The following is a 21,390-nucleotide window of genomic DNA, read 5'->3' on the forward strand; positions in this document are numbered from 1 at the left end:
TCTCCACAGAACATACTGAAATTGCAACATTCACCTAATCTTTTCCATCTCTTCCTTGTCATATTATCAAGCAAACATCTTCATGCCTTTTCCTCCCAAAATAACTGGGCCACAGAGCATAGAGTCATCAAGAAGCAGAGTGATGTCCTTATACTGGCTTCTTTGTGTGTACATATATGGTTTGTGTCCTACTACTATAAACTTTGGTGTAGAAGACTGCCTTTTGACCTGACAGTACCAGAGAAAAAAAGGGTCATGATCAAAGGCTCCTTGGCACTACAGTAATCCAAGCAACATGTCAAAAGACATATCTGACTAAATTGTATAAAAAATAGGTGAAATACTCTTATAATCTATGCACTACACAAATTGGATATAGATGGTAGAGACCCCAGGTATCAAGTTAATTTCCTCATACTGGCTGCCACTTATAAACCAACATTTTCCAGCAATTCCAGACAGTTACCACTGAACTATACCAAATTAGCAGGGTAACAAATAGCAATGGGCTGCAAATGTTTCTTTTAAGTGCAGAGCAGTATACATTATGGAATAATTTCAGCAATGTTTTTGCTGACGATTTCAGACATAAGGGTCAGATGTTCTGCTCTGGCTACAAGGAGCAAGCATGCACCTCAGTGGAAGAGACATGCAAAACAGCGTTTGGATCCCCTGTTGCCTGCATCCTCAGTGCCTGCACTGAGCTGAAACCCCAGCAAAGTGCAAAGTTGACTGAAGGAGAGAAGACTGTCATTTTGATTTAAACTACCAGCTTCTGGGAGCCCAGGCCTTGAGCTCCTGATGTACTACATTTAAGATAGAAATAAAAAGATAATGTAATAACTCCTAGGTTTCAGCTTTTGCAGTATACAGATTAAAGAGACTAAATTTAATTCAAGATGCCCATGGATTCTAGCTTCTATAAATTAAATACTGTCAGGGCTCATTCCCTGATTAACCCACATCCATACTATTGAACATTTTAAGTGTCTGATAAAATGTGTCTGCCTGCAAATGATTACTTGTAATGGCCTCTGGCCCCTGCTAACTCCCGGACTGTGCCCAGAATTGCCTGGGAAAGCATTAGATCATCTGGCCTAAAAGTTTGCTGGGAAACAATGTAGTAATTTAACACAGTGTGTAACTGAGTTCCAGTGCCAAGGGTCTGTAAAAATATATCTAAAGAACACATGCATTGAAGGATATAATGGTAATTTTTTTCTCTTCAGCGTACACATGTTTCTGGCAACTAACAAAATTAAATAAATCCTAATGTTTACATACTTGTCAACAAAATATCCAATGACTGGGCTCTCACTGGTTGTGTTCGGTGGTTTCCAGGTAACGATTACATAGTCTCTGTTAGCATCATGGCATTTAACATCCATCGGTGCCCCTGGTGCTCCTGCGATCAATGCATCGGCATCTGGACAAAAAAAAAAAACCAACAAAAAATCGGTTTTGACCCTGACTTCTCTGAAACACATTGTAAAGGCAAAGGGAAGATTTCCATTTCATTGTGCTATTTGTTTATACAAATGGAAGCCCAAAGATTTCATGACATACTAGTTCACTGCAATAATGGTTCGGGACCATAATGTATATATACTCAGATAGACAAAAATGTTCAGGGATATTTTTGAGGACAGAAAAGCTGTTTAGGCATCAAACACCTATAACATTTCATGAGAATTAAAATCCTAACCCACATGTTTTTGATGCTCTGACACACTGAAAGCTGTGGCTCAGTGTGTTACTGAAGAAACCAAGGTACTCAGTAAAGAACATGTAGCTGAGGAAAATAACTCTCTTAAAGAATAAAAAATTTGCAAACTCCTGGGACATTTTGAAATGATAATTTTTGTTTATAGTTTACAATACCAACAGGCATAAGTAATCAATCTTCCACTTTTAAGATACCCTTCTGTGGCTTCATTTTGAAAGATGTTGACTGAAGTGGACCCGCAACTCCTAATGAAATTGCTAATAGGTAAAGCTCTCTCCCTTCAAAGAAAGGTTTCTATAACAAAAAACCACCCTGTATGTAGTCTAAATTTTTGAAGTCTAATCACAATTATTTGTGAAGCGGTTTGTGGTCAGTATCAAATCACAGCATACATGAAAAAAGTCAAAAGAATGGCCAACAGAGAACACTAGAGACTCCAGAGGACATAGCTCAAGGCCAGGGCCCTGTGCATGCAAAGGGATCAAACACAATATAAAATGGACAATAGAGGTACCTAAAATTGACCCATCACTACAACAAAAACTTTTAAGAAAGTTATTATATATTAGTGGGTCTTTTTTCACCAAGGTACTGTGTTTCTTAGAAGGTAACTTCAAAATAGAAAGTTTTAGAAGAGTGGCTTCTTCAAGACATACTGCAAAGCTGATGAAGCTCTTGCACTAGTCCTGTGAGAAAGGTGGATCTCAACATCCTGAATAAAACATTCATGCCCCTCGACCCCACACAAGTCTGGATGACACTTCCAAGAAAAATAAGGTCTAAAATTAATACAGCTACAGTGGCTACAATGGCTTAAGTGGGGCTGTTCCAGTTTGCCACCATCAAAGAGGAAAGAACTGCTCAACCAGAGATATTTTCATCTTTCAGTGAAAAAAATATGAAAGTGAATACTAAGTTCTGCTCACAGATCCATGTGGAGGCTCATTCTCACTTCACTGGAGCTGTGCTTGCAAATAGGATGGAAAATTCTGACCTTTATTATGTTTTAATAGATTTACCTCCTTTTATCCGTGTCCCCTTGTGAACCCCGTATTTGTCAGTGAGCTAATTTCTAACTTTGCTTCTTTTCTCTCATTATTGACATGACTGTAACTAGTATAGTGGTGGGAATATTTCTTTTGCTTTCTCCTGCACATACCCCCAAGGCCAGGCACAGGGTATGAGAATGCCCAACAGGTCCATTCCCAGTTTCCAATCTCTAAAGCTAAAATCATCACAGTGAGCACTGATGTTATGCAAAGATGTTTATTTCCTACCAGAAAAGGAGATGGCAAAAAAAGAAACAAGCTGTTTCTTCACAAGAATGGTTTTTCCCATTCCTAAGGAAGCAAAATGTCCTCAGGGGCATGTTCCTCTTGAAGCTCCCCATTCATGTAAGGTGATTCTTTTTTTCTAGTACAGACTACTATATACAAATCAAATGACTATGAAATACCACAGAGCTGGATTTCTTTTGTACTTCAGTCATTACACAGAATTGTTTAATAAAACTAACCTTTATACTGTTCTTTTTTGTTTCTCCTCAAGAAGCAGATTAAAAGTTTACCTTTTACGAACAGGTATGCACTGCATTCACTGATTCCACCTCTTGTAACCATGCGCAGGGTGTATAAACCTTCATCATCTTTGTTGAGATGAGTAAAGGAAAGAGCTGCCTGGCCTTCTCCAAAATACAGCTTCGTCCACTTGGAGTCCTTTATCAGCACGTCTGGAAGAGAAGACCCATCAGGCACGTTGCTGTGCTGCCGGAACAGCCTACGCCCTAGTGCAGTCCTCTGCTAATCAGGGACACAAACTAACATTTATGCCAGTGTGATTCAGAGTGATAGGGCTTTGACACTATGAAAACTCTACAGAGAGCAAGTTACATCTCTCTAAACTTATTTGATCAATGAACTTTAGAGAACATGAGGCATAAGACTACCCCATGCAGTGCCAACAGCATAATTCCCATCACTATAATTTTTAATACACTGAGAGAGAAAAATATTATCCACATTTAGAAACAACAACATGAAAACCTGCCATACCCTATAATGAATGCAGGGTGGTACTTTGTCTCATTTTTAATAAGTTTTGCTTCCTGTTCAGGTCAAATATCAGATTATTCAATTTCTTCCTCCAAATTTAAAGACTAGATTCCAGTTTGATCTGAAGACTGTTATAAATATATGCCAAACTTAAAATTTGAAGTCATGCCTGTTGAGCAGTGAATAACATTAAATTTAAATCTCTCAAAGGTGAGAGGTGGTGACCCATGATTAATGCAAATTAATCTGATTGCTTAGTGAAACCAGAGCAAAAGAATGAACAGGAAATTTTATGTTAGCCAAGAGACTTTCTCACATCATCCTTTTTAATAACTAATTGGATTATTTTTGATTTTTAACTCCCTAAAACCTATTACACACTAATTTATTGTAATCGATGCAGGAGAATTGTATATAAAAGAGCTGAATATCTGTGAATGCCTATTATTCTATTGCTTAAATACATTTTGGAGTAAACACTCAAACAATTGCAGAGGAATCAGTTTTCCCACCTACTAACTGAACTGCATCAGAAGGTATAAAAAACGGCACATATTCAGATAATAAAGTATCTGGAAGACACACTGCTAAAACTTACAACAGTAAGTTGCATAATCATCTAAGCATGTGTTTGTTTTATGAGAAGCACACAAACTAAATTCAATCACGTTCCTTCCCATGAGATTCTTAAACATGAGATCCTTACCTAGAAAATTTGAGTGTCCCCTTTCTGTCATGCATGTCACAATGGTACTTAGACTTTGTGTAGAGAGACATGAAATATTTTAAAACAAATTAGAAAGGATCTTCCCCTAGAACCTTTAACCAATGCATGAGCTCTGTGGAAAATCCCGGAGAAAAAAACTGAAAAGCACTTCTGAAAAGCAGGTCACTTATTTAGACTGCAAACTTGAGTGGAATGGTAGCCACCCTGGTTTGAATGTAAGGAAATTGTAAGCAAGCCTGTAATGTCTATTAAGGTCAGAATCATCCATTTTTCTGCTTTATGTGTACCTGAGACCAGAAACTGAGGAGGCAGTTGTGTTTGGTAAGAGCAGAAAAACTTCCCTCCCTCACATAAGGCCAAAGACCCACCAGAACTCAGCAGATGCTCTCTTTTTTTTAATGCAGTCTGGAGGAATGACTTTCTAGGAAGACAACAAATTTTGGACGCTACAAGCATATTTAGAAGTTCTAATAGAGAAAGTATTCATACACCTGACCTCACAATAATACTACTGCACTGAAATTCACTGTCTATTTATGTGTTGTGCTCCGTTACTTCTCCCAGAATTTACCATAGGACAGACCTGCAGGAGACTACTAACCCACAGAGGCTGTGGGTCTCAAGCCTGATATGTGGTTTTCAGTACATGAGATAATTTCCCTAATACATTACTCTGATGAAAGTTCATATAATGAGTGGGGAACTACTATATACTGAAACTTCTTTTCATCCTGTATGTTGTTCTTCTGAAACTTTTGCTAAATTGTTCACTCTGTGATTTTTCCCTCTGAAGTCAATTGTTTTATTCTAGATTGCAGTATAAATGGCTGCAGAATGCTAGCACATACAGCTTTATAGTGTTTATATTACAATAGAGATCAATAACAGAAAGTTCCTGCTAACATCTGAACTCATATCTAGATTAGATATAAGTTCCTGAAGTATTATTTTGACTTAGTTTCAGTATCTTAAATTGTTCTTTCAGTATCTTAAATTGTTCTAACTGAGCCATGAATAACAGACATCATATTCGTGTTTGTCAAATCCCAAATCACTTTAGAGGGTTTGATTCAGCCAACTTATATGTCCCTAGGAGTCTAGTAGACACCCCCAATAAGGCTCACTAGCATGAAGCTTATTTATGCTAGATAAACACATATTTCTCCTGTGTATAACTATTAGAAGTAAATCATACATATCCATCTCAGGACTTTAGCTGCTATTATTTGATTAACACTAACTGAAAAATACAGAAAAAATACAGTTTGTCTTAATGCAAGAGTAGAATTAAATATTATCTCTCAAAAGAACCAAAATGCCTAAAGCACATGATGTTAAACAAATTATTAACCTTCTCATTGCTTACATTTATACATTGTCTCCAGCTCTCAAGAAACTCAACACAGGAAACTGTAGCATATAACAAAGATTTATAGTGCATGAATTCCTGCTGTGTTTGGGAACAAGTTCTGCCAGTCGATACACCTGTACACCTCTTTGAATATTGTGATCCATGCACATGTAATGAAGGACAAATCTAAGCTTTTTTGTAATGCCTAATTTCATGTAACATAACGGGATGTAGAATAATGGGATGAAAACCTATTGGCTTTAAACAGCCCAAGTTTTCATCTCAGGTTTTCATGAGACTGCAAAGAAGGGGGAAAACAAAGCATGTAATATTTTTGCATATCAAGAGGGAATTATCTTGGCATTATGAAGACGCAAAGAGAAAGGGCCAGAAGGTTTTGCTCACCTATCCATAATGCAAGAAAAATCCATGTTTGATGAAAAGTGGAACAATATTGGGCATCCCTTGAAAATTAGCAGCTCTTCAGAGCTGCAGTTTCAAACCCAACATTTGAGAGGCTTGGTACCTTGAGAAACTGCACCCAGTAGGAGACAAAGTAAAGATACCCTTGAAAATGATGGCTCATCTCAGAGTGAGGTGAGTGATTATTTGTAGTGATTAAATATCCTAAAATGTACAGTGAAATCCCTGTACACTTCAATGGGAATAGAATTTGGATTCAAGTATGAGCCTTAGTTTTTAGGTTATTCACCAGCCAAAAAAAATTCATTTTTATTATTTTATATTTTTTATTTTACTAATATTTAATAGTTCCATCACAGTGAAGTATCCACAGAGATAGATAAATAGGAATGGAATAGTAAGTAGCAGTTTGCTTCCTGAAGGTTCACATGTGAATCTAGGTAAAACTATAATGGACATGAAACAAAAGGCATAATAAGCAGGAACAAAAGCATCCTTTTTCTGATTTTCCTAATCTTGAATTCTCTTGTCTTTTCTTGTCTTACTAATCTTACTGTCACTTCTTAGTTTATTCATCACAGTCAAAATATCAGTCTTGGCAGGCCATCATTTTCCAATGTGGTCCCTTTGGGGAAAAGTCTCACCATTCGGTGAGACGGTGGTGGATTTACCGTCCCTGGAGGTTTTTAAGATGAGACTGGACATGGCACTTAGTGCCATGGTCTAGTAACCACAGCAGTGTTGGATCAAGGCTTGGACTTGATGATCTCAGAGGTCTTTTCCAACCCAGCTGATTCTATGATTCACAAATAACCACGTCTTTCCTTAAATCCTCAGACAGAATAATTATTTTAGAATCCTACATAGAGATGGTGAAAAGCAGTGAGCTAAATATCTACAACAGGCGGCTATCCATTAAACTCCAAGTAGCTAGCTTTATGTTTTAAAACCCTTTTCTGGTGCAGTGAACAAACATTACTCATGCAGGGTTTGTGTACCATCCACCCGAGCACACAATATGCTTAGTGATGTTATTTTCAGCACTTCCTGGTAAGACTGTTTCACTTGGTGTAACATAGTTTTTCACTGACAAGAGAGGCAAGGAAAGCAACCTACCAGCATGGCACATAAACAGCAGACCAAAGGCATGTGTATCAGGCCTGACTTCTGTAAGTATTCCCTAACTATATATTAATGTGATTTTAATATAAAACTCACAATAAACACTGGAGCAAGATGGAAGTGGAGACCCATGACCTTACCTCAGTACTTCAGACTTCAATTTACTGCCCTATGAGTACCCTTCTGCTCAGTGGTCAGAGTATTCTACTATAAATCATAGTCAAATCTGAGAACTGAGTTTGAATCTCCACCTAGTCAGCAAATATGATAAATATTGGTGTTATCAGATAATATGAGGTTACTCCCTGTTGCTGTAAATGTATGCTCAAGGAAATGTTGACCTGGTCACTTAATTGAAAATGCACATATATAAATTCTAGCTAGACATATTTGTTTGCTCTATTCCAAACTTAATTCTTAGAATATGATGTTCTAAGCTTGACCTGTGTCCTCAGTGACTCCTCCAGCATTTTATGGGTAGCTTCTATTCAATGTACTAACTTACCATCTCTATACCACTCAACACGAGGTCGTAGTCTTTTCAGCTCTGGAGTGACCACCACAGAACACTTCAAGGTCAGTGTTTCACCTTCAGTTGCAAAGGTGACTCCAAATTTCTCCAGAAACTCAACATCAATGTGGGTGAAGCAAACTTCATACGAGAGGGGCACTATGAATGAGAAAATTAAAACATGTTTGAGTAAAAGTAAATTGTACTTGGCACAAAGAGATTACTGTCAGATCTGAACAGTAGATGGAGCTTTCTGCTAGACTCAATGCTCATCTAGAAATGCAAGAGCATCATGCAATATCTCCTAATATAACTGAATACTTAGAAGGCAAAGTCACAAGAAGTAAGTTATATCCAGTTTTCTCATCTGTAAAACCTTACTCTGAAAAGAGTACATAAATTGTCTAAGCAAATAGAAAAAAAAGCTTACAATGGAAGGGCATTATCGCAGCAGGGTGAGGCTCTTCATCCTCTCTGAACCCTATAAATAAACATACAATAAACATTCAATGGCATGAGCATTATATTTCTTTATTGTTTTAATTATGAAGTAGGACTTACTTCGCACAATCACAGCACAATTAGTTGATGCCTGACCGTGGACATTTGTTGCAACTGCTGAATAGGTAGCAGAATCATCAAAGTCAGCTCTGAAAAAGGGAAGGAGGAAACCAGATGTCTATTTAAGCAAATAAAAATTCTCTGAATGATTGATACTACAAGCCAAGCTAGGTCAATATAAGGAAAGTGTATAAAGCTCTCTGTGAGTGTCACACACTGCAAGACATTGATGAAAGACAATCAGAAAGCCGCTACTCTTCTTAACTGCAGTTTTATCACAGCTTAGTGTGCAGGCTGCATTAACTTGAGCAAACTGAAAATGACCTTTAGAGAATGATCAAAAGGAGGTAGTTGGAGAATGCCACTCTGGCTATTCCCTTTCTGTGTGTAACATTCTTCCTTAATCCATCTTGCCCTTCTGCCACAGATTTTAAGAAAGACACATGGAAGAAAAGTACATGTGATGCTTGCAGAAATTCCTCCTTCTATGGCTGTTCCCAGATGGCAGATACTGGTATTTTTTGTGTCTCTCATATCTCTTAGTCCAATGGAAATGATAAAATAACAGGAACACTGACCAAAATTATGTGCATAAATGATCTGGTTTGTTATATTTTTTAGCCAGAAAAAAAAACCTTTACTGTGCAAGGACAACATAAACAAATACAAAGCAAAAAATAGTTACTTCATGTAAACTAGGACTCAGTGATTGATTGTCTCACTTACTACATCCTTCCTTGAAGAGGATGTTACATTAGTAGAAATATGGCCAGATGTTAAGATATAGGTACAAACTTTGATGCCCCAGTTCTTTTTTTATTTAAAATGGAGTCCATCAGGAACAGTTTATTTAGTAGTATATATGACGGAGGCCACTCAAAAATTTTCAATTATGAGATACAATATCGTGCATGCATGCACTTAGCTTGCCCTCGGAAGAGCAAGTTTGTGTCTTCTTGGCAACTGCCAGATGAAAGGAATGAAATTCTGGTTGCATTTGTCTTCTAAGAGGTCATGTACCCCAGGTGTGGGAGAAGGAATATGTAAAGGTGTTTTATGTAAATTGCATAATAAGATGTCAATTTTAGAGTATGTAGCACCTGTAACAGGCACATCAGACACCAATATATGCATTCTTCCATATGTTCTGGACAGGATCATGTAATAAAAATTATACTATCTGTACTGTGATGGCTTAAACACAACTTGATTGAAGTGCTATTACATTGAGATTTATCTCTCTAAATTTACTGGTCTAACAGCTCCTCCTCAAGGCAACCCTACAGCCACATATCTCACAAAATAAAGCAATAAAATACAAAGTTTATGACACAATTAATTATCAAAGACCTAGTGGTTAGGCCTAAGATTAGGCCACATTACCAAAAAGCCTGCAGCTGGGTAGGAATCCATACTACAGTTCAGATAGGCATAGTAAGTCTGAAAACCAATTTAAAGGAATTGAAATCATAGAATGGTTAAGGTTAGAAAAGATCTCTTAGATCATCAAGCACAACCTATAACCTAGCACTACCACCATGTTAGACCACTAAACCATGTCCTCATGGGCCATATCTACACATTTTTTGAACACTTCCAGGGATGGTGACTCCACTTGGGAAACCTGTTTAGCAGCCTTTTTGGTGAAGAAATTTTTCCTAACAGCTACACCAAACCTCCTCTGGTGCAACTTGAGGCCATTTCATCGCATTCTGTCACTTGGTACTTGGGAAAAGAAACTGACTCACACCTGGCTACAATCTCCTTTCACATAGTTGTAGAGAGTGATATCATCTCCCCTGAGCCACCTTTTCTCCAGGCTAAACAACTCCAGCTCCCTCAGCAGCTCCTCATCAGACTTGTGCTCCAGACCCTTCACCAGCTCCATTGCCCTTCTCGGGACCTGTTCCAGCACCTCAATGTCTTTCTTGTAGAGAGGAGCCCACAACTGGACAAAGGTTTCAAGGTGCAGCATTACCAGTGCCAAGTACAGGAGTACAGGCCAGGATGTCATTGGCTGTCTCGCCCGCGTGAGCACACTGCTGGCTCACCTTCAGCCAGCTGTCAACCAGTGTTCCCAGGCCCTTTTCTGCTGGGCAGCTTTCCAGTCACTCTTCCCCCAGCCTGTAGCTCTGCATGGGGTTGTTGTGACCTACGGACAGGAACCTGGTACTTGGTCTTGCTGAACCTCATACAATTGACCTCTACCCATTGATCCAGCCTGTCCAGATCGTCTACAGAATCTTCCTACCCTCCAGCAGATCAACACTCCCACCCAACTTGGTGTCATCTGTGAACTGAATGGGGGTGCCCCTGATCCCCTTGTCCAGGTCACTGAAAAAGATACCAAACAGAACTGGCCCCAATACTGGGCAACACCACTTGTGACCAGATGCCAGCTGGATGTAACCTCATTCAGTACTACTCTCTGGGCTAGATGTTATTTAACTTTTTCTTTATTTTTTTTGGTTTTATGAAGAATTTTTAAAATATACAATACCTGTTCACAGCTTAACTGATTCTGGACTTGTTTGAAAGCTGTTAGACTTGACAGCACTTCTTTGCACTAACTTTTTAAAAGAAGAATATTTTTTTTCTATCCCAGTTTCACACTATTTTTTTTTATTTTTTTTATTACACACTTGTGTAATAAAAATGCAAAAAAACAATGTAAAACTGCAGCACAGGTTTTTTTCCTAAGGCATATTATAATGTCCCTATACTGAAAAGTACATAGGTCATGAATTTACCACAGCCCACTAAAATGTCTTGCTATAGTATAACAAGTTAATAGCGAATGAAGCAGATCAAACATTTCTTACAAGCAGGGCTTCGCAGAATTAACTGTTTCAGAACTGTAAGACATTGTCATCACTCTGCACTATATCCCTGTTTAAGGATCTATATATAGAATATACAATAAATAATGTATTAATATACTATATAGTCCATAGTATATTTAATAACATATATTATGTATTAGCAAATTAAACAGCATTAGATCATTCATCCCCAGAAACCGGATCGTGATCACGCTAGCGTTGATGTGTTAGAACAGCCCTTGGCATGCCTTGGTGTGCTCCAGTTCGCCAAAAGGATTCCCACACACAGCTCAGGAGATAGTAAGGGAACTTTTCCAGAAAGCAATCTGGATGTCTAACAGCCCTGTCCTGAAGGATGAGAGAAGTAGTCTATCCCATGCCAGTAGGTCACTGTGGCAGAGGATTTACTCTGTCAGGCAGAGCCCAGGAGTGCATTTCCTAGGCACTGGTGGCAGGTATGTTATAGCATGCTCTGCAGGCCTTGTCCCCAGATAAATGCCCTGTAAAGGTTTCCTGCCCTTCAGCCCACTCACCATCCTGCTAAAGACCTACGGAGGTGCCCACTGTCTTCCTACCACCTACGTGTCCTCTTGTGTTTGCTGATGAGGTGCTGATCCATCTCTGGGCTGTACATGAATTAGACAGCGCAGAGCACCCATATCATAACTGAGTGATGAACTTTACACCATCATTGCTGTGTTAGAACATTCCCTCACATAAACAAAGCATTTGCTTCTGTCAAGTCCAAATTAACTGCTCCTTAACATTTTGTTGTTGCCATAGAGTGTTGACAACAGACAGAAAATCAACATAGCTTGACCAAGATTAGCACTGATTAAATTTCACTTTAAACCAACCATCATCTGCTCTCAGTGTTGGCTTCATTTTCCATCAAAACAACTGATAAAAAAACTCATTTCTGTAAGAATTACACAGGATTTAGGATCTAAAAAGCAATTTATTGTTAAAAAAAGGTGTCATAAAAATAATCCAGAAACTAGAAAAACAGGTATTATGAACCAACATGAGATCCCAGACTATGCTAGACCACTCAAAGTGTCAGAAATTTAAAGGCATAATAACTGAAAAGTTGTCTCCCTAAAACGGAGAAGCAGAATGGCAGATACTTGACTTACTTTTCAAATGGATATATATCTCTGCTCATCTTAATCCCCTCCCCATACATTTGCTCTCATAAGGAACAGCAAAATACATCTCTTCATGAGATCTTTCTGTTTGTGATGTGTCCAAGATAAAGAAAACAGAATATGACCCTAAATGTCTCTAGAACAGACAGGAGATTCACGAAAGGGTTACATCTTTAGCCCAAAGAAACTCAATATGTGAAAGGAAATATTTGACAAAAGTTAGTGATAGAAATATAATTAATTTGCTCAGGGAGAACACAAGAAAGAAGTTACTGACCAAATATCTGACCACACTCTTACAACGTCCATGTTTTTTTATAAAGAGAAATGAGGTACTTACAGTTATGATGAACATACAAGTCAAGCACTTTCTGCTATTTAAGAGGTCGTAACAACACTACCCATTTTCTAGACGTTACTGCTTTGAAAGCAATTTACAATTCTTTGCTATCATCACTCACCTGACACTCCAGGAAAGACATAAACCATCCTAGATAGCCTAGTACTTACTGAAATGCCTTTAAATCCTATATTGGAAGGGGATTTGTGGGTAAGAGTTAGACAGTACTTTTGTTTAGTGCCCACTCTAAAGAAAGTTGGAGAGGATGGCAACTTAAATAAAGTTCTGATTTTCCTTTTGTGCCAGATAATGCTCAGATTGAGAATTATCCTAGAAATTTTCCATTTCCCTATATGATAAACCCCCTAGATTTCCTAAATTGCACTGTAAAGTGCATTGAGTCAAGACCAGTTAGAAACTACATTTGGAGCACTGGGAGGCAAGGTGTGGTCTCTCTAACAGTTACTCTTGCATCATGATAGAGAACGTGTTTTCCAACCTTTACAAAGGTCAGATAAAATATGCATAGAGTACATTTAGATAGCATGAAGTGTGAGTCTAGAGCTGTATCTGTCCCAAGACGCTAATACTTTTTGTGAAAATTAAATTGCTCTGAATCCACATGTGGTTCTGAAGTGCTAATGTTTATGTGGGTAATATTCCCCAGGCAGATACATCTATTTAAAATGCATATATTCATCCATTTGCCTAGTGTAGATTTAAACACGGGAGTTAAGATGAAATAGCATTTTTACTTGAATTAGAACACAATTCAGTGCATGTCAAGAACAGGAGGCAGTATGCAGTAAATCGTAGAGTTAAAAATGCTTCCTTTGAATCCAAATGGCAAAATTTTCAATGTTAAAGCTATATGACATCAAAATGTTGATATACTCTGCAGAATTGCCATCATATGTGCTGAACTGACTGATTCTTTTTGTTTGGATTTTGTATTTGGGGAAGAGGGGACCTTTGTTATGAGGCAGCCACTTCCTCAAGCTCCCAAATACTGCAGCTTGTAGAGGGCAGTGACTGACAGGACAGAAGGTCACAGACCATTTTATTTGGGGGCTGTTTGCATTTCAGCAAGGAAAGAACAGAACGCTATTCCTGCTGCCTATACACTCACTTCTACTGCATACCTGCAAAACCCACGGAGCTGCAGTTAATCACCCATCAACTCTGCACAGTTCAAAGGCTCTGCTGGCCGCGCCGGGGGACTGCCTTTGCTGCAGCGTCTCTGCTCTATTCTGCTTCCACCTCCGGCAGGAGAAAGGGCAAGCCTAGCTCTCTCCCTCTCCAGATTAAATCATCCCAAGCCTTTTGTGCCTAATCAAACTAAAATAGCACTGTACTGACCGCACAGTGTCATTTGTTAAATGACAATAGTTAGAAGAGAAGGTTCATTCAATTTTTAAGCTTTTCTTTGTGAAGCAGTTCTGGTGGTGCTGAGGACTGGAGTCTGAGGGCTTGCTCTGCCCGCTGCCAGCAGGTGTTACACTGCACTCTGCTGGCTCTGCCACACAGTTCTGCTGATGCAGCCACAAACATTTTCTGCTGCAATTATATGCGCTGCTTCAGCTGTGCCTTTATTAAACAGGAAAGGAAGCGGGCTCTAATAAAAGACAAAATATTGACAAACCTTGATGCCTGTATATATGAGACTGTGAAACCACATCACATTGAAAGTGCTCCGGAAAGTCAGATGTCCTTCCCTGCTCCTTCTACCGTCCAGCTCAGCTCACCCTCCTGCTCAGTGAGGGGTGGGGATCAGGAATACCTCCAGGCAGGAGCATACTGCTCTCCCCTCTGTGTGCCAGCCAACATAGCAGGAAGCAGTCATAGTCGTTCACAGCTGAGTAAGGCTAAGTGATTCATTTAAGAAGGCATCACAGTAAACAAAGAAACAAAAAAAAGCCCAAACCTGTCCTAAGCAAGTATCAGCAACTAAGAACTTTAAAAGGGTATGATTTTTAATTATTAAGATATACATTAAGGCAGAAAATATTTTTCACCTATGCCATAAAACAACGGATCATTCTCATTTTGACTACTACTCTTTTCTTGTATTATATACTTCTCCATACTTAAATTATGTGGGATAAAGAAGCCTCAGATATGTATGAATCATTTCAACTACCAGTAGCTTTTCCTCCAAGGATTCTTCACAGTCTCCTCCTAATCACCTATCAGATGTGAGATGAAAGATAGGATGAACCACTACCTCAATGCATGTCATTTCTTCTACAACTATGAGATGTGCAAAAATAGAATTAAACTCCAAAACTCTTTTCTTTACCACTCAGGGGACATCTTGAGCTCAAGCTCCCCTTTGAACAAGTCTAAAAGGAGCAAAAAAGAGACACTGTATGATAATAATAGCACTGAATGCATGCCGAAAATGTGGTAAATTGAGCACAGAGCATGATAAAAATATGAGACAGAGAAATTAAAATTATCTGGTTAATGTATAGGCATATAGGCGCTGGAGGACTGCAAACAGTGGGGGATGAAATAGTGTCCTGTTACTACTTTGAGACAACAAGGTGACGTTAAGGTTTCAGTGCCTCAAGAATGTTTCCACTGGGATCAGGGAATACTCTTTGGAATAAATATCACACTTGCATAAGAAGGAAAAAGTTCACTCCCTGCGCTTTGCTGAAGTGCTAGAAAGGTAGCCAAGAAATTCCAAGGCTGTTCTGAGCGGCTGTGGATCAGATGTCATGCAGCTCAGCAATTTAGTATGAACAGCTGAGAAGAGCACAGACGTGGACAGGAAGAAAATCCCAATGGTTCCACCTCTTAGAAGAGCAAATTATTCATAAAATACAAAATATAAGTGCACGAAGATTTTTACAGAAGATCCACAGTTAATTGATAAAGATTTATATAAAAACATTAATAATTTATATATTTTAACCACTACCTATACATCCACTGTTTTCAATACAAGATACACTTAATGTTAATTATGCACTAACAAAATGTTCTTCCCTTTCCTGCATGTTCATTTTGTCTTTTTGACACAGAAATTACAGCTGATGGTCAAGTTTTGAAATATAATAAAATATCAATAAATAAAAAAAATTTACATTAGAAAATTTCAGTTAATAAACTCTATAAAACAATCCCCCAATATTCTTTTAAGTGGAGAAGGAAAACCTGGAGGAGAGCAGCCAGGAATCTTTAGGTGACAAAAAGACCACACTGCCAGACAGAATGAAAGAGAAATGGAGCAAGAGTCACTGAAGATGGGAGCTCAGCTGAATATGAAGGAGTCTGCATGAATACTGGGTCTGGGATTACTAAGCAGAGGTTGATGATGGGTGCATGTGGGAACTTGAAGTGACTCTGTGGTATGTCTGAACATGTCTAAAATATAGCTAGGTCTGAATACTTCCAAAGCTGATTGTCGATAGTGTCTACATGACTGATAACCAGCAGAGAAAAGAGATAAAAAGCACCAAGAGGATGGAAGCCATTAGTACCCTTCAGCCTGATGGTTACAGATGCTCAGAAAGAACCATCAGCCCTAATTCTCATTTATTCTAAAAGCTATTGCCTCCCAAAATGTCACAAAGGAACCTACATAATGGCATCTGGACTTGCCAAGCAGTTCCTTATGGATACTAACCAAGGGACACAAACAGTCACAGTCACTCACCACAGGAAATGACCAAAGCTTCATCTCCTGATTGGCACTCACACATATCCAGACAAAGGAGAGTGTTTTCCATTTTCCCTGCTGAAATGGAGAGGATTGCTAGAGGACAACCTGTTTTTATCTTCTAACCTCTTATTCTTATCTTCAAAAGTAATGTTGGTGAGAAGAATCAACAATGTTGACACATTTCGTGTATACAGAGAGCAGTTAGCAAGTTAGCCATAGCCTGGGGGTAGAAGACTGAGTCTCTAAGAAGCATCCCTTAGGAAGCAACAACATAGTGATTCTTTCTGACAGGTTCTGTACATGGATATGTTTCTCCCATCCTGAGCTATGAATACGTTGACAGTTGGGCTGGACTTGGCTGCAGGATGAGAAAGGCAAGTAGTCTTTCCCAAAAACAGAAGGAATGATGCACTTATTTTCTGAACTAATACCGCAAAGCTGTACTCATGGCTGCTTCCACTGTTGACAGATGGAGACAGGGTAGAAGATTAAATGTTTGGCTAGCCAAGTGTTAGCCACAAATATTCCAGCTGTTTCAGCACAGCTGATGCTCAAGTTCTGGAGAAATTAAAAGGAGGGGGTTGTGTCTCTGCTCTAAATATTAATTTTCTTTTTAAATACCGTAGTAATATCCTCATTTTTCTTTGGGTTTTTATATTTTTTTAAAAAGTTTGCACCAACTCACATGTAGCATGCAATATTTCAATTGTTTAGGAAAGCATGGGATTATTTTGGGGAAGCTGTTCTACCCAGGCATGTTCTATATCACAGGGTTAACATTTTGAAAAAAATAAAATTAATTCCATTATAACTTTTAAAAAAATTACACCTCCTTACTTTTTGGAAGAAAAAAAAAAGAGAAAAAAAAAGGAAACAGAATAGTAAAACAAATACAACTGTGTACCCCTGACCTGACCAGCAATAATTTTGTTTGCCTTAAAAAGCTTCATCGTGACAAGAACATGCTAAGATATAATTCTAATTAAAAAAAGGAACTTTTTTTCTTTCACCTACTTTCAACTACTTGCCTCTTCTTTTTTATCTTCTAGGTTGCTGCCATTAATGAATACAAATATCTATTTTTTCATTTCATTGTCATAATCTAATATTCAGCTACTCAGTGAACCTTCTCTAGCCTAAACGTAAGTACCAACAGAGAAGTGTTGAACTTAACAATTCTCTTTCAGCCTTTATGTGAATTTTTAATTGCATTTGATATAAAATACTTTGTGTAGAGCATAAAAAACCTGTTGTGTCCCCAGAAAGATTTACCTGTTTATATGCAACACATGTACTCCATATTTGCTTTCAATTCTGTACTTTGTTGGATCACTTGCAGGAGTAATCAATTCCTCATTTTTGTACCTGACAATCAAGGAAAAAATAAAACTCATAAATATCAGCAACTATTCATTCATTTGGTAGATTTTTGGATCCAGATATCATTTACTATCATCTGAACCCTCCCTATGAATCTTATCTACTTGCACAGAGTATTTTTCAGGATGTATGGATAGATACATATTGGCCCATGAAGGCAAAGGGGGACTATCATTGCAGCAAGGAAGTGGAAAGAGAAGATGTGTACCCAGTCTAGAAGAGCAGAGAAGCAGAGGGAAGATGGCATGTGACTTGAATTTCGAGTCCGCTAGCCCTGACACAAGATGGGAAGCAAACTTTTTCTTGGATTACAGTACAGCACTTCAGCACAAATAAGGTGAGCAGCAACAGAACTCTGCCTGCGGCTCTCACATACATAGGACAGCACTTGTCTGGAGAGGACGGCAGTTGCAAGGATATTATCTTTATGTCCTCCCCAACAGAAGTTAACACAAAGTGACCATAGATGACAACAATGGTGCTGTGCACAATTATCCAGGCTTAGCAAGTAGCCTGTGAGCTCTTTGTATTTTGTCATTTGATACTTCATCATCAGAGAACTCAATGGCCAGAAAGACTGGAATGCCTTCCACTGTCTGCCTTCTGAAATACTTGAGTTTGCTTCTCACATTGCACAGGGCCATTCAGCACGTTGTCCTCCCAATCCTTCACATGCAGTATCAACCGCTACGATCCAGCACATCTTTGAGGATTATAAAGGGGATTTAACATAGCCATTATGTATGTGACACTTATCAGTTATGGCATAACTTTCAAATGAAAAAAGCTTAGCAACATTTTTAGAGGGCTAGGAAAGGCCAGTCTCTTACCATTGTACAACAGGGGCTGGAAATCCTTGTACAGTGAAGCAAAGGCTCACAGACATCTTTTCCCAGACAGTGTGAGACCTCAGGCGTACTAGGATTTCAGGTGCTCGACTTATACTTTCTTCTAAAATATGTCTTTCCAGTGCCATATTTTCTTCTACCTATTAAATACAGGAAAATAAAAGAAGCATCTGGCACCACACTCAAATGGGGTAGAAGATCTAATCTTAAATCCGCAAAAATATGCTAAATCACTACTCGTATGTGAAGCACAGGCCTAAATTTCAGGATATCTTGTAATTATGTTTGGACAGGAACAAAAAGATTCAACAGGTACCATCCTTTGAACAGCAAGCTTATCCAGATGTTCTCTAGCACGGTGCCTGGCTGTGTGAATCTCTTTTTCCAAAGCAGACAACTCACTGGCAAAACGGATTCTTTTCTCATCACTTGAATGAGACTTTTGCTCATGACTCCTGTAGGACAAGAAAAAAATCAGGTAAGAGTAACCAATACGAAGCTTTAAGTTTGTCACTTGCGCATACTAAGCAACTGAGGGCTCTGAAATCATATTAGCAGGATAAAATCTAATGTAGGAATTATTCTTAGCATCTGTCTACCTATCCTAATAATGAATATCTGAAATTAATATGAATTTTCTTCATTTTCTTTCCCCCTATATTTGTGGTGCCACAGCTACAGAGCTTGAAATCTGCTGTGGTCACACTGACATAGTATCCCATAGTCTCAGTTCTCTGGTAATCAAGATCAAGAACCTGCCTGGCCTCCTTCTGATCCCTAATTTTCCTTCCCATGGACACAAGAGGGTAGAGGAGTAAAGGCATATTCTGTGCCTGTTCACACCTGGTAAAAGCTGTGCCTTGCTTACGTGGTACCCTTAGCTTTAGAACCTGGCAGCTCTGCTAGCTCCGTGGCTGTATCAGCTGACCTCACCTGAAAGATACAGACCAAGGCTTTCACAAGGATTTGATGAACTGCTGCGTGCAAAAAAAGCTGTCCTTGAACAAGGATGAGCAGAAAGTACTGTAGAAATTACCAGGAAAATACAACATTCGCAAATAAATTGTGGGTTGTTCCCTGAAAACCTAACTCCACAGATTCTTCAGAATCCGTAAAAAGAACCCTAACTCATAAATGTTTTTAGGAGGAGCTAGCCTCAATCTCCTTCGCTCATGCTGATTCAGTAAACAGCCTGTGCTACTCTTTTCCTTTCCAAGAGGACATAAGAAGGTACTGAATATCAGATATTTCTAACATGTCTATCAACATAGTCAACATATGGCAAGACTTTGAAAGTATTACCCAAATAAGAAAACTTCCATGAAATTCAGTGAGCAGTAGATCAACATATTATTTGTCTGGTATTTAGAAATATTTGATTTTCCTAAAACATTCTGTTTTGAGGTTATATATTTCAAAACAATCAAAGTACCAGAACCATATGGACGTATATGATTTTCACAACATATTTTCTACAAACAAGGCAGAATTCTTTCTTGTAGTATAAATTCTTTGTGTCTTTGGTGCAGTCACTGTAGAGCATAGCAGAGCAGAAATGGTCAAATTCACTAACAGGAATATTGTCATCAACACATTTCCTATGGCACTTCATATCAGGGCTGTAACTGATATATGACAGTAAGCCCTCTTGATATTAAGGAAAGGACTCAAACAGTTTAAATTGATCTAAATTAGAGATTTAGGAATAGTGGAGTAGCTCTGTCCAAAACGAGTTTTGGATACCAGGTGGATTCTAATTTATTTTTATTTTAAAGCTGTTTTCAAGGGTCAGAGTAGAGATTAGGGGAACAACTCTGTGTAGAAATATGAGATTGAAAGTGACACTCAGCCATTTAGTGTTCCAGCCAAAACAGATTAATGAAGAACAGTGATAGAGAAACCTCCAGTCCCGTCAGCTGTGAAAAGAGGCCTGGCAAAAGAGCAGTGCTAAATGGGACCAGAGCCACTACACGGGTCAGATTGGACCAACAGAGCTTTACCTTTTCCTGGATTCTTGCATTGCTTCATGAGCCAAAGTGCGCGCCCTCCTGGCACAGAGTCTACACGTTGTTTTGCCCAAGCCAGATGATTCATAATAAGCAGCCTGTCTGGAAGCAGCCCTTCAAATATAAAAAACATTGTTATAACCCAGCAATTCAAGTAAAAAATGAACACACAGAAGTCAAAGAAATTACTTTGAGCTGAATGAGCTGAATACCATGACTGAGCACTGTTCGGTGAGAAACGTTTGCATCCTCACTGACTGGGTGCTGATTCTCACTATTCCTTCAAGAGCTTACTGCTCATCATCTGTCACTCGGAATCATTAGGAGTTCTATTTCATTCTATTAAATTTATACTTATCTCAGTCTTCAATCATTCAGGTGCACTTCAGTGGACCATGAAGGTACAAACCTGTCTAATACACTAATCACGAAGAATCCCCATAGCATTGTCTGTTTCTAAATAGTCATGCCTTTTTATACTTCACAAAACCTCTTCCATAAACTCTTTCATAAGGGAAGCTGGACAAGCTAGACAGCTAGATAGGCATCTTAATTACTGAGGAGGGAGAACATTGATTCTGAAGCAACCAAGATAAAAAGTCCCAGGCTCTGAAATACAAAGAATGTTTATTTAGTGTCTAAAACTCTAAGATTTCACATGAGAAGGGTTAAGCCTTCATTTAAGTTTAAAAAAAGAAATTGAA

General features: G+C 38.5%; 1 protein-coding gene across 2 annotated transcripts in view; it reads right to left on the minus strand.

Annotated features, from left to right (window-relative positions):
* Positions 1-21,390, minus strand: part of MYOM2 (myomesin 2) — a 76,365-nt gene that overhangs the window by 47,385 nt on the left and 7,590 nt on the right. For both annotated transcript variants that reach the window (XM_064650380.1, XM_064650379.1), the window contains 9 exons: positions 20,681-20,800; positions 18,997-19,135; positions 18,663-18,820; positions 17,725-17,817; positions 8,473-8,561; positions 8,342-8,392; positions 7,906-8,070; positions 3,294-3,455; positions 1,285-1,426 (listed from right to left, as the gene is read on the minus strand). In XM_064650380.1, the coding sequence (XP_064506450.1) occupies positions 1,285-1,426; positions 3,294-3,455; positions 7,906-8,070; positions 8,342-8,392; positions 8,473-8,561; positions 17,725-17,817; positions 18,663-18,820; positions 18,997-19,135; positions 20,681-20,800 (1,119 nt within the window). The remainder of the gene's footprint in view (positions 1-1,284; positions 1,427-3,293; positions 3,456-7,905; positions 8,071-8,341; positions 8,393-8,472; positions 8,562-17,724; positions 17,818-18,662; positions 18,821-18,996; positions 19,136-20,680; positions 20,801-21,390) is intronic.

This window comes from Pseudopipra pipra, chromosome 3 (genome assembly GCF_036250125.1).
Source record: "Pseudopipra pipra isolate bDixPip1 chromosome 3, bDixPip1.hap1, whole genome shotgun sequence".
Taxonomy (NCBI): Eukaryota; Metazoa; Chordata; class Aves; order Passeriformes; family Pipridae; genus Pseudopipra; species Pseudopipra pipra.